This window comes from Megachile rotundata, chromosome 3 (assembly GCF_050947335.1).
Source record: "Megachile rotundata isolate GNS110a chromosome 3, iyMegRotu1, whole genome shotgun sequence".
In the NCBI taxonomy this organism is placed as follows: domain Eukaryota; kingdom Metazoa; phylum Arthropoda; class Insecta; order Hymenoptera; family Megachilidae; genus Megachile; species Megachile rotundata.
In genome coordinates, this window is record NC_134985.1 from 7,232,120 (window position 1) to 7,247,413 (window position 15,294).

General features: G+C 30.8%; 1 protein-coding gene across 1 annotated transcript in view; it reads left to right on the plus strand.

The window, feature by feature from the left end:
- Positions 1 to 315: 315 nt before the first annotated feature.
- pip (heparan sulfate 2-O-sulfotransferase pipe) overlaps positions 316 to 15,294 on the plus strand; it is a 145,393-nt gene continuing 130,414 nt past the window's right edge. Inside the window, exon 1 of the mRNA XM_012290947.2 lies at positions 316 to 946. Within this exon, the coding sequence (XP_012146337.1) occupies positions 897 to 946 (50 nt within the window). The 5' untranslated portion in view covers positions 316 to 896. The remainder of the gene's footprint in view (positions 947 to 15,294) is intronic.

Sequence of the window (15,294 nt, forward strand, 5' to 3'; positions counted from 1 at the left end):
TTTGATCGGATGCTCATGAACAATTGTACACAAACAAAATTTCAGCACTGATTATTCGGAACATCCGCGGCGTCATACATACTCGTATTGATTAGAAATTGGGCCACGATTAGAAACAGGGACATTAACCTTGCACGAAAAAACTATCGTGTTCGAAAGAGTAAACGTTCGGGTACACGGTATCTCCGCGAGTACGGCAAGTTCGGGGTCGAGTACCTTTTTGTACCCGCAATCTTTCAAGAAAGTGGCGCCTTTCTCGCGGCGAAAGAGGTCGGTGGGGAGAATCGGCGCGGCGAATGTGGAGTAGAATCGCATTACGAGCGAGCTGAGTAACGGAGCGGGCGCGGAGCAGAGCGTATCGCGTGTCGTCTCTTCGTCGACGAGCGGAGTGCCCGCACAGAATATTCCTGGTGCTCGTCAGTCGCGTGCTGACCAGCCGACTGTGCGTACGTATTGTCCTCCACGACCCGTGCTGATCAGCTGTCCGACACTTAGCTCGGCAATTGATGACAGAAAAACCTTGCTAAAATTCCTGCCAACCACCCCGATCGAGACTACGTTCCATCGATATCTCGACGAGCGATCGTTTCTGAAAGTTAAGCAGCAGGTTGATCCATGAACGAACCGTTCGTCTTGGTAACGCGCGAGTGAACGATCGATCGAATTAGAGACGGTTCAGAGTGTGGCGTTGAGAGTTTCAGTGATCGATTGGAACGATAACTCGGCGAGGATCCGGCTAACTGGTCGAAAGAAAGAACGTACATGCTCTCAATCGGTGGCTATTCCTGCTTGATGAGTCGTGTTCGACCGTCTCGGATCTAAGGATCCGATCGACGTCGAGGAACAGCGCACATTGTTCCTTGATAGATCTTCGAAGGAAACAAAACTGCGGTAGGATGTTGAACGACAACGTGTGGAAGCACAGGCGTGTGCCTGTCCCCAAGAGGTGAGTTTCTTTGCACTAGTATTTTTAACGGGTTTTGTAGTTCCTTAAACTCTTGTCAGGATTGCTGTGATATTTACCCCTTAACCTACAAGTGTTTTTACAGCGAGGCTAATCATTACTGCAAGATAAAGCAGTATTACTGTTAAGATAAAGAAGGTTGAAATGTTAAGTATGTTTTGAATTTAACGATCTTCAATTATACAAATTAAAATTGTGTTACGAGGTTTATACAAATAAAATTTAGGTTTGTCACGTTTGAACTGTAACGCGCGTTAGGAGTCTGACTCGATGTTATGGGGTTGAAGCAAATGAAGAATGTTAAAGTGTTATAATTTTGCTGAAGTAAATTTGTATTTATAGGATTCGGAAATTTGTCGAAAGAAAAATTCTTGGAAATGTTTGGAAGTTTGAGGGACTTTTGAAATTGAGAATATGGGAATTTGGAGATGCGAGGATAAGTTTGGGAATTCGAAAGTTAGAGGAATCTGGAAATTTTAGAAATTGGAGTTTTGTCAACTTGAAAGTCGAAGGATTTACGGATTTTTGAAGTTTGGAAATTTCTGTGTTTAGGAATTTAGAAATTTAAAAAATTTTAAAAATTTTAGAAATTTTAGATTTTGCCAATTTAAAAATCATACAAAGAAAAAACTATGGATTTCTGAAATAATAACTCCGTTAATACAATAAGTTTTAATTATAAAAATAGTTTATATTGCATCTGCAATTACGTATTATAGACAGAGATAAATAGTTCAAGTGGGTAATATTTTGAAGTACAATTGTGGCATCATAAGTTACTATTAAAAAGTTTGTTGGAACGAATTAACGGGATGCAATATATTCTAGTGGCAAACATTTTCAAATACGGCTGTATCATTATGAACTGCTGGTTAAAAGTTTGTCGAAACGAGTTAACAGGATATAAGCTATTCATGTGGCTAACATTTGGAAACGTTGTTGTAACATTCTGCAGTACTGTTCGGAAGTTTCGAACCAATTAATTCCTCGGTGCATTGTATCGTGCTATTCGATTAAAGTGATTCGTGGAATATTTGATGTTTGTTCGTATTGAGAGCAGTTATTTATTAACATTTAAATTACGCTCGAGTTCTCGTAACTATTAATAAATAAAAATGCCAATGATAGATTAATGATATGAGGTAATTAACTATTTGAGGTTAGGTGGGTTAAAAACTGTTGTATCTTTCGTTAAGCTTTTGATGCATGATGGGATGTATTTTAATCACCTCAAAAAGTTGATGAAAAGTTAGTGGAAAATTAACGTCCTTTCCATTTGTTTATATTAAAAAATAAATTCTTTGTAATTTCGATTTTTATTTTCTTCAAAACCATGTGTCTCAGAGAGTTAAATTGAAAGCATAAGAATTTGTTATGTAAATTGAAAACATATATAAAATATGAGTTAATAACGATATTATAGTAATAGCATAAAGATCGCTAAATAATAATATACTTTTAGCTATTAATTATTGTGTTAACTAAAGAATTATTGAAACTGTTACATTTTGTATAATAAACAGATTTTCCTACAAATTCTCTGAAAAATATTCAAATTCAACTGTAAAAAATGAATAACTACACATAAAAATTTTTATTCTTTATTACAAAATTTTATTAAAATAATTAATATTTTTTGCATATATAATTTTTTCATTTCCATATATATTATATTATCAATATTAATACAATGTGTATTGCATTAATTCTGTAATTTGTATATTGTGTTAATATTAATGCAATGTATATTTTATTAATTCAGTTTTAAAAAATGAAGCTGCACACGAAAAGTTTTTCATTTGAAAATTTGATTAAATTTATATTTTCATGTATACAATTTTTTTGTAATGTATATTAAGCAATACACATATATACGAAATATACATTGTATTAATATTAACAATATATTAAAATATCCCAATATTCAATTATCAAAATAAAATAAATATTCAATTATCAGCAAGAAATAAAATGTAATAAATTAAATTGTATGAAATAAACATAAAATGAACAAAATAGAAATGATAACACGATGAAATACATAATTCTACATGATATATCGTAGGAATTTTATTACCAATATACACGTGTCGTTACGTCAGCATTTTTTTCACGAAACCTGAATATTAGTGTAACGAAAAGATTAACACAATTTGTAAGTCGAAGCAGTTCGCAAGTGCGAATGTCTTTAAGTATTTTCATTTTTTTTTTTTTGAAATTATGAAATAAACTTGTTTGGATTTTAGCTAAATTACCAATTTCCCAATTTCCCGATTTTCTAATTGCTCAATTTCCCAATTTCTCAATTTCCCAATTTTCCAATTTTCCAATTTTAGCTGTGTATTCAACAAAACTTGTGTACATTGGAACATTGACTTATTGCAAATTAACACATATTTTCTCTTCTTGATAATCAAAACAATAGAACTTAATAATATGAGCAGATAATGAATCTTGGTTACGACAGATCTTTAATAGATAATGTAACAACTCGTTGAATATTCATACTGTCGACGTCCTTGTACAATCGTATACTTTTCAATTCAACTCTGTCACGAGTTAAGTGAGATTATTGACGAATCGGTTGTATACTACGATTTTTTATGTTTGTATTCGATATTAATAGCATTTAACATGACACATTATTAGTCTTGTACATTTGAATACGTGGAGAACAATAAATATGTACATTTGACATTTATTTAGTTCTCAGAATTCTGAATCGTACGTTTCGTAAATTTTCCAACTTTTAAATGTTTAAACTTCTATATTTATTTTTTAGATGTTCAAATTTCTTGGTTCAAAATTTTCAAACTTCCAATTTTAAATTATAACATTTACAGAGTCTTAAAATTCCCTTAATTTTCACATTTTGAAATTGATAAATTGTTAAATGGTCAAACCTTTGAATTTCTAAATGATCAAATTTCAAAATTCTACCTTTTTGTAAATTTTAATATTTCTATATTTTCAGAACGATAGATTTCTAGATTACTAAATTTCTGTGTTACAAAGATTTCAAGTTTTAAAAGTTTTATATTTCCAAAATTTTTATTTTCCATATTTTTTCATATTTTTATATTTTTATATTTCTATATTTCTACATTTTTATGTTTCTAATTTTTCAAGTTTCTAAATTTCTGTATTTTCAAATTTCCTAGTTTCTAAATTTCTAGTTTAATAAAATTCTATATTTCTCAATATTCAATTTTCTAAATTTCTAAATTTCCAAATTCATTATTTCAAAATTCCCATATTTTTAGATCAGATTGTCACGTCTCAAATTCTCAATTTTCCAATATCAAACTCCACAAGTTGGTAAATTTCAAAATCTTTGCATCTCGTAATTTCTAAACCTCTAAATTTTGTAATCCACCAACTAAAAGTCGGCAAAAGGGACTTCTATCCTAATTATCACAATTTCCCCAGGGAAATCAGATTTTGAATTAATCATACGAGTTAGTAGTCACTTGTCTTTAAAACTCCCAACAAAGACGTTCAACGAAAATGAACTATAATTCAATCGTAAATCGTTCATGGTTATAATGAAAAATGTAAAAAATCGCCTGAGATAATAATTAGAGTGCAATAGTGGAACATTGAGACACTTATTGTAATAAAGTATGTTTCTGCAATGCATTCCGATGATTTTCTAAAAATATCAAGTATCTCATGAAGTATTTCAACGACATTGGGTTAGTACATTTATAGCATAAAAATAAAAAGAATCGATTGCTTTAATAAAAAAATTGGGTTACATTAACCTCTTAGGCACAGCAGAACTTCATATGACGTTACTTCTCTGTACGGCAGAGTTCGATGCAAATTACGCGTAAACAGCACTACAATGTGTGACAATGCTGTTCTCTACGCGAGTACATTGGAATCAAGTTTTTGATGATTAAATTATAATTTTTCCCAAAGATATGATACATATACTTTAACTTTGATAATTTACTTTTTTGAAAATTCACAAAATATGTAATTTTCAAATGTTTCCAATATCGCGTATTAGTGCAAAGAGGTGCTCCCATGGTGCCTAAACTTGGCGTTACCTTTTATTTACATGTAATGTACTTTTGTGGGATTTGTTAATACTCTTATAAAACGTGGTAAGGGCAAAAAAGTGCGAATCGAAACATATGAAAACGATCATTCGATTGAAACGGTGGGCGAGTCAGTAGAGTGAGCCACTATAGTGGCACTATGTAATCTATGACATTCGCGAAAGCCACTGTACAGAGAGATGGTAACCACGAAAGCGATTATAGTGACGCGTCGTGCCTATGAGATTGAGAATAAGCTGAGAATAGTTGAGATTAAGAATAGGCTGCATCTATATATAAAATAAAATCACAAGAGAATAAAACGTATTATTAAAACAATTACATACAAGTAAAGTGAAGTATGCTTACTAATAACGATCATCTAAATTCATTAATGTAATATGCCGTTATACTTTTATTTTTCCATATCGCTTTTGTTAAGAATAGCCTTACGCTTCAGGTAAAAAATTCATCCATTGTGAACATTTCGCGAATGAAATATCTCTTCTAGTACAAGTGGCCAGTCGCTAACGAACAGAATGTCAATTACTATTTTTTTAATATTTAAGGCTTGTCTTGAAGCATTTACCGAATTTTTAAACATACTCTTCAAATTCATATGACTCAACTTTTTCTTAAAAGTGGTTCTGTTATATAATCTAGAAGGCTTAAAGAATGTCGTCCGGCATCTACTCTCGCTTTTTAATGACACAACAAGCGGTTATCATTGTTGAAGATTTCTCTTAATTGGTAAACTACTGGTGCCATTATCTTAACAAAATTTCCAACTGCTTTAGTGTGGCAGTTAACGTGTTAAATGGTCTTAGCGATCGACCATCGATTAGATGCATTGGTTAATGATGGGAGTATTTTGTTCAGAAGGTTTCCACTTTGGGTTCATTTACCTGGTACCGTTACGGTCGGTGTAGGTCAGAGTAATAATTTAGGGTGATCGTGTTAGGGTTGTGAGATTACGACACAACAATTACTATTCAATTGGACGCAACTTGCTCTGAAACTACGAGGAGATATAACAGCCGTTGGGTCATTGCTTCCGATAAAACCTTCTCCCATGAATCTGAAGCTAAACTAAGCTGTCTTATATTAGACCGTTTTTGTCAACACATTATTTTGGACACTAACATTTAATTTTTTAAATTCTTGAAATTACTAAATTGCTTAATTATATTTTGTAGTAAAGAGACAGATTTTGAAATTACTTGATCAATATTTATTATTAAATATGTAGCATATCACCACGAAAATATAATGTAACACAAAATCAAAAAAGGTTCATTAATGAATGTTTTAAAGACGTTATGTTTTTGAACATATCTGAATATTATCATGAACTGAATTTACATAATTCCCGATTCGATTTATGCAACTGAAATACCCGTAATTAGTACAATATTGTTCAGCGTGTATTATAATGCACCCTCTTAGACAAGTATACAGTATATTCGAAAAGAAAAACTAGATTATCATCGAGAAGCTATCACACCTTTCATTATTTCACAAAACAATATAACGTCAATCATTTTTTTCTATTGTGTAGCGTTTGGAGATTTAGATTATTAAAAATTAAATCATAATTGTGAGAGTTAGCATAGGACAACCACCATGTGTGGTAGCAAGCCTTCAAAATTTCTGCTGGACGTATTCAATGTTATTAATGTGAGAGTACAGAGATCAGATCATACTTCCGTATATTAAAATAGGTCTAATTAGCCGACAGTATAGTGTTCTGAAAGTGTTAGTGTTCTTAAAAGCTGTGTGACCCAGCTACTATGAGGAATATCTTTGTAACGTGTCGTGAAACATAAATTGAAGAAGATTGTAGACGATTGTAGACAGTGGTTAATCATTTGTGTAATTATAAATAATTTTATTACTTCTATGACTGAATCTAACAATATTAGCTAAATTGAGAGATAAGTTAGATACATATTGAATGCAGTTATAATCACATTGAATTCGAACGCGTTATTGTTAACACTAGATCGTTAACTAATTACTGTTAACACTTTAAAGATCGGTAATCTGGGAAATATTCTTGATTAATATTAAACGAGAGAATTTGTCGAATGGTAATTTCGTAATTTATCGAAAACTGCTTTATCGTCCTTCAAGATCGATGTCGATGGTATTATGATAATTGGTAATATTATAAAATGACAGTTTTGAAAAAACGAAAAGCAAAAATATACAAATGTGTTCAGAAAAAAGGATCTGTTGATTATAAGAGATTTGAACTCACAATAAAGTAATTCAGAAACCTATTGTCACAACTATGACATGAACTACATAACCTACAATTTTCTGGGCAGTAGCGTCATTCATAGCTAAATAATTATTCCTACAATTTGAACACAAACGAGGAAAATTGAAAAGCTAGACACGTTCTGTATTCAACGATCCTCAATTATGAAAATTATAGTTAAACTTGAATCGAAAATTCAATTGGAGATCAAAAATACGAGTTTGGTTCAGCATATATGAACTGTAGCGTGCGTCACGTGATCTGGGTTCGGGTATATCCGTGAGACCAATACAAACTTTTTCATTTTTTATTTTTTCGTTATCAAACTTTTACCACGAAATTTGTCACATTTTTCCGATTAAAATGAGATCAAATACGATATGATTCGAAAGATATTTACTTGTAACAACTTATTAGTGTAAAGTCCTGATATAAGCTGTACGCTGGAAATTACAAATAAATATATTACAAAATACGCCGTGTTTGGATCAAATACGGTATAATTCGATATAATTCTAATTATGCCACAATATTGTAGAATAAGCAGTTAAGTAATTATTACAGAAATCAAAACATTAGATATTAAATATCCTTCTAAAGTATTACCAGAAATTGTGTCACTATATGTGTGAATTTACTTTTGCTCCAGTTTCATAAAAAACTGTTATCAAAATAGATGACCCAACACTGTCTCAGTTCAGAAATTTCAAATAAAACATTGTGTCTACGAAATATTGTTATCGACTTCAGGAATTATTAATTATGTCAGTTAATTCTAATAAAACGTTAGATCGAGTACAAAGCGTGAGAACTTAAATCTCCTGTCTCATATTGATTTATATGTATAAGCGTACGACGCGTTAAAATGCTTAACCCCGGAATACCGACGGGTTCAGCAAACGAACGTGTCTTCTTGCTAATAGATAAGTGTCTCCTTTGCCGTTCGTGAGTTTGAACACGGTAAATTTATTGACTAAGAGCAGCTTTCTTCTGCGGCAGTCTGTGAGTTATTAACAGCTTAAATTAATCTTCTATCGGGAACTATGTTGCTGGGAGATGCACAGATTGACGGGAAAGAGGCACAGTCGAGGTATTGAAGAAAGTTGACATTGATTATTACAGTAATCATTCTGTATAAACAAATCTAGTCTGAAGTTTTGCGTGTATCGTACAGGCATATTGATTGATGTTCTATCGAACGTAGAAAAGGATGGACAGAAAAATAATACGGTCATATTTCGCGTATACAGTAAATGTCCTACGCACAGTAATATATCAGTGGGACAATTCTAATGCAAGAATGAAACTTTTTTATTTTTGTTTCTGTTTTATGAAACTTTTACCAACATTGTGACATTTGACATTTGTGATGTTTGTGACATTTGTGACATTTGTGACATTTGTAACATTTGTGACATTTGTAACATTTGTGACATTTGTGACATTTGTGACATTTGTAACATTTGTGACATTTGTAACATTTGTGACATTTGTGACATTTGTGACATTTGACATTTGTGACATTTGACATTTGTGACATTTGACATTTGTGACATTTGACATTTGTGACATTTGACATTTGTGACATTTGACATTTGTGACATTTGACATTTGTGACATTTGACATTTGTGACATTTGACATTTGTGACATTTGACATTTGTGACATTTGACATTTGTGACATTTGACATTTGTGACATTTGACATTTGTGACATTTGACATTTGTGACATTTGACATTTGTGACATTTGACATTTGTGACATTTGACATTTGTGACATTTGACAGTTTCCTGATTAAAAAGAGACCAAACATGACGTATTTTGTTATATATATTTATTTGTAATTTTCAGCGTAGATCTTATATCGAGACTTTACACTAATAAGTTATTTCAAGTAAATATCTTTCGAATTATATCGTATTTGGTCTCATTTTAATCGGAAAAATATGAAAAATTTATTGGTAAAAGTTTGATAACGAAAAAATAAAAAATAAAGAAGTTTGCATTGGTATTGTCTTACGGATATACCCGAATCCAGGTCACGTGACATTCCTCGCCAAATAAACTTCGGCCGTCCCCCCCTCCCCTTTTCCCCCGCTGGTAGCGGGGATAACATTTCTGCTTATATCGTAAAAAACATTTTTACTCATATAAAATTATTACTGTATTTGCATGGCGATTAAGATTAGATTGTAGAACTTCTGCGATTGTATGTCGAGATCTTATGTGAATATTGATTTTCTAATGTGTAATGTTATAAATAAGAGCTGATTAATATTGGCTGATAAAAGCGGATACTCTAATCCGATTTTAGCTGTTCAATTTAATATTCTGACATCAAATGCTACCTGTCGCGATCATCTTGCTCTATTAATTTATACTTGCATCGATCTGCTGGTTATAATTTAGTCTGGTGATTTCTGTATTTATATTTTCGATACGATCGAAGTTGGGTGCACCAGCTCCGCGAGAGTTTTATTTGTATTATTTACTACAAATTTTGTATTATTTGTATTATTTACTACCTATTCATTTCTGCAGATTTAAATTAACGATATGATATAATGAATATAGTACATAAGGCTCATTCAACGCCAAATCGATCACTTTTGGAAGTCACCATTTTTGTCCGATTTTGCTCTAATCGAAATATGTTGTAGTCCACGTGAAACTAAGGGGGGTTTAAGTCATCATTTTGCCATTTCGAATTTGTTAAGGAATGACAAGCCTTCAAAGTTTGCAATTTTTGCCCATTTTAGCGAAAATAGAGTTTACTTAGGAATTTTTTTCTCAGAAACTACTTAACCGATTTAGCTAAATTTTTTTTCCAGCTTGTAGAGACGTCAATTTTCGAGGCTCCATCGTTCTGAAGGGCTCATTTTAAAGGGGAAGCTTCAAAGGATATGACGATACTTTTTAAAAATTTTAACTCTTTACGCCCCTTATTGAGAAAAACGCAAAAGAAGAATTTGTTTAACTTTCCCAACATTTTATAACAAATTGACAAAGTTAAAAAAAATATCTTAAAATAGCCCAATTCTTCATGAATAAAACAAAAAAAAATTTAGCTAAATCGGTTAAGTAGTTTCTGAGAAAAAAATTCCTAAGTGAACCCTATTTTCGCCAAAATGGGCAAAAATTGCAAACTTTGAAGGCTTAAAGGCAGCTTTAAGTATTTACATAGCAGACTGAAAATACTTACGTTTAAATAGCAACTTTACAAAAACCAGTCTGCACTTACCCTACTTCACCTTAATATAAATGGTACACATGTCGTCATCCTATTGTACACATAGCATGTATATTAAGGTAACAGTAATCAAGACATGGAAAAGAGAAAAGTTTCATAGGATATTTAGCGCAAGCTTATCCAAGATATCAAGGAAAATAATATAATTTACTTTACAAACTCAAAACCACTTTATCTCTTGTTATTTTTCTATTAAATTTTCATAATTAACAAATACATACACAACTCACGATCTACATCTGCAACAAAACAGCCGTAAGTTTCCTTACTAAACCTGATGTGCCACACTGTCCTTGGATCATTCTTGTACTTCACCTAACGGTTGATTTACTTACAACTAATAAAATTACAGCTACAGTTGCGGATAGTACATCCGCCATTGTCTCATGAAGGTTCACGAAGAACTCCCACGATTCTTCATAACAACTCGGCGTCGAAGAATGATTCCACAAACGGCGTATTCATGTAGGATAAAAGTAAATTTTCCCATGTTACTTTCACTTTACGCAAACATATACATCGTTCATTGACTGTGGACTGTCCCGAAATCTCATCCTAGGATACAATGAAATGTCTAGATGTGGTGTTAGACAATAAGTGAACATGGAAACAATACATTAGATACATCTAAATGAGGAGAAGAGAAAAGCTGTATTGACCTGTTCGTAATAGAAAAAATGTGAACGCTAAGAAAAAATATTCTAGCATAAAATAGTTTACTGTATTTATTAATGGTGTGTTCGTAAGAAATGCTACATACAGTGTTAAAATTTGTTCAATATACTAATATATTCTTGCAAATCGTTACATGAGAGATAAAAGATTTAAGTTTTACATATAGTTCCTGTGATTTGTTACACAGAGTAAGATAAGATATTTATTCGAATTCGTCATTTACATGGACTTCAATTTTGAAATTCATTAAATTTTTCCTTTAATTTGGAAATTCTCAAATTTCTTAATTTTTAATTTCTTACACTTCCAAATTTTTGAAGTTTTGAATTTTCAAAATATTTAATTTTTAATTTTTTACATTCCCAAATTTTTAAATTTTTGAATTCTCAAATTTCTAAATTTCCAAATTTCTAATTTTCCCACGTCTAAAGTCTCAAATCTTTAAATTCGTAAATTCCCAAATTTTCTAGTATCTCCATTCTTAAATTCCGAAATTGTCAAACTACTTTCTCCATTCTAAAAATTTCAAATTTCCTAAATTTTCTGAGTTTTAAATACCTAAATTCCCCAATATCTAAATCCTCAATCACCAAATTGCCAAATTTCCGAAAACTGTAGTCCCTAAATTTCCAAATTTGCAAATCTCAAAATTTCATATTTCTATAAATGAATTCCAAAATATTTGTAATGTTTAAACTCCAAAATGTCTCAATTTGACACCGCGTTACAAATAACATAACATAGTGTCCGAACAAAGACACTACAAATTGAATATAACGATGTATGTGATATACCGAGAATTCTATTCTTCTCTTTTCTGTCCATTTTCAGTACCATGGAAGTGTAACAATACGAAATAAACAAGACTCGTTTCGTCCTGCATATCTATTTCGCCCCATTCTTTTTTAATTGTTCGAACTGTATCTTTGAAAGTACATTCATTCTATAGAAAGTCGTTTTAAAATTTACATAGATATATGATATTTTACTTTCAAAATTGAATTTTTTGTCTAAAACGTTAAGAGTAATTATTAATTAATAAAATAATTAATAAATAACAGTTAATAAAAAATTTATTTATTATATTTTTATAGATAATTAATTAATTATTAATTAATAAAATAATTAGTAAATAACAGTTAATAAAAACTTTATTTATTTCATTTTTACTAATAATTAATTATTTATTAATTAATAAAAATATTAGAGATAAATATGTATAATATTTTGTATGTGATCAATCATGTAATTATAATTTAGAGATAAAATTGCGGCAAAAGAAGATATTTGAGAATTTAGTAACCATTGTTGCTTACGTATTGCCAAATAATATAAGAATTCCCTAATCAATCAAGTTCTAAACAGCACAGAACAGCTGCGTAGACTGAAACGGTCTTAACCGTTAAAATTTATTATAATCTGAATTATAAGTAACTTCCTCTGAAAGGTATTTCTCATGTATTTATAATAGGTTAACCTAAGCTAATTATAGTTCAGACAGAAAAAAATATAACTAGATTCGTCGTTGGTTCATAGTTTCCATAATAAAATTTCAGTTATGAATTCGTATATTTCAAACTGATAATGAATATTAATTTGGATGAATAGAATGTAGTTAAAACAAACTGTGATACAACAAAAATAAGTGTAGTTAATGTACTTAATAATTAGGTAAATGATCACATATTTTAGCGATATTAATAATTTAGTAATTTATCATATTTGTTGCCTGTAGAATTAACCAATAGTTTAGTGAATTTATCACTTTTGGCATCGTAAACAATCTTTTTTATAAATACTTGAAAAATATTCAAAATCAAGGTTCAGTCGATTTATGTTGCATTTCTTCTTTTGTGGTTATTTAAAAAATAAAGTAACTTGTTTAACGCAAATCAACTAAAACATGTAATAAATGTAAAAAATGCATTAGAAAATGTTTAGAGTGCAATGATGAATCATTCGAACACACGTTGTAATAAAGTACGTTTCCGACATAAAATGTCAAATATCTCGTGAAGTATTGACATCTCGATGACCTTGGGTGGTACTTTTATACAGAGAATAATAAAACAAATCGATTAGTTTGACAAAAAAATTTGGTTGTATTAAAAAATAAAGTGCAATTGCATTTAGAGGGTGCAGCGGTGCACCCATATAAAAAATAAGGTCATAGAAAATTAGAACGTACATTAACATTTGATTTTTTCTTTTATCATTCTTTTCTATTTTTACTTAAAAAAGAGCAGTAACCTGTCTCAGTTTCCAGAATCACCCTGTATATGATAGAAATATATTGTACGTCTGATGGTATTCTCATGTGTATTGCTAAGCTCTTTGATGTATCTACTCATAGTGTGCGCCGTTACAAGATGATCGAGTGTTTTACATATGTTTCCAAACCACAGTGGATGTAAATTGTTAGTGGTAGAACATCAAACAAATTCGAACACGATCAATTTGCAATAATGAATAGTCAGTTAAAAGAAAGGAGATATCGAACGATTGGTTTTGAACATCCTATGATGTACAGGATCGCCAGTAACAGCTGGTGAAACCTTGAAAAAATAAGTTGAAAATGGGGAATAAAATTTGTTCACATAAATCTTAGTTTTCGAGACAGTTGAATTCAAATGTTTATCAAAACATTTGTAGGAAAATTTATTATGGCAAGGAAGATCCTGATGGCAAGGAATAATATCTTGTGCTAGACCTTAGAATCACCCTACATTTTTGACTTATTTTTCCTTCTAGGTTCACCCTCTGTTAAGTTGTATCATTATTTCAGAAACACCCTGTATAAACTCACATTAAAATTTTTTTTCCCGCGAGGTTTGCGCCTAACCCTAAATTATTTGATGTACGTCGCTTAATAAATCCACGCGCCAGTTCATAATTAACCGAGTTTCCGTCTTTAAAAGCTTCATCGACATAGAAAGAGAGATCGGAGCATTCCTAAATGACGTTTAGATACATCTCCCAGGTGAACAGGGTCGATGTAATGGATTAAAGGTCATTCAGCAGGGTCTGCACAGTGCTGCAGCTACGAACAAATCGATCCATCAAGTTGATTGGACAGCGGAATAATGCGAATTATACGAGACTACTGACCTGTCGATTTGTTCACCAATCGTATTCTATGGAAATTCACGGTTATTTTCTTCTATCAATTCGATTGCGAATGGCTCGCATCATGCTGGCGAATCTTTTCATAACCGTGGGCATAAGTCAAATATAATATATCGATATATTTTCCGTCAAGATTACTTTGGAGTATCAGAAATTGATTTTATATCGAAGTTTAAATTGAAGTCTAATTTTATGTTAGAGTTCAATATTGAAAATGGTAGTTACGATAGAGATAAAAATACATGAGAGTTTTAATCTAATTTTTTTTTACCACAGTTAGTTGTGTTTGTATGAATATTTACGGATGAATATTGTTATTTAATATAGTTATTGCGAATATTGTTATATATCTACACTATATAATATTCTTATTTAACATGAAATCTACTGGAGTATAATGCATTCAAAGTTTCAATTTAGTGAAGTAGATAAATATATCGATAGACGTTAAAGCATAAACATAGTACAAATTAATTTTATATTGATAAACATCATCTCGGGTATCAAGAAAGCTACAAGTTTTGAAGTATAAAGTAAGAAACTTGTTAAAGGATTGTTTTGAACACTTTGATATGTATAATTTTAAAACTATCGTTAACTCATTTTTTTATAAAATTTAACTTATACTACCTGTAAGAAGAACGATTGATATTTAAATTTTATAAATTTGTAAATTTGTCAGTTTTTAAATTTCTGAATTTCTGAATTTTTCAATTTCTGAATTTCTGAATTTCTGAATTTCTGAATTTCTGAATTTCTGAACTTCTGAACTTCTGAACTTCTGAACTTCTGAATTTCTGAATTTCTGAATTTCTGAATTTCTGAATTTCTGAATTTCTGAATTTCTGAATTTCTGAATTTCTGAATTTCCGAATTTCTGAATTTCTGAATTTCTGAATTTCTGAATTTCTGAATTTTTCAATTTCTTAATTTTTAAACTTGTAAATTTGTAAATCTGTCAATTTGTAA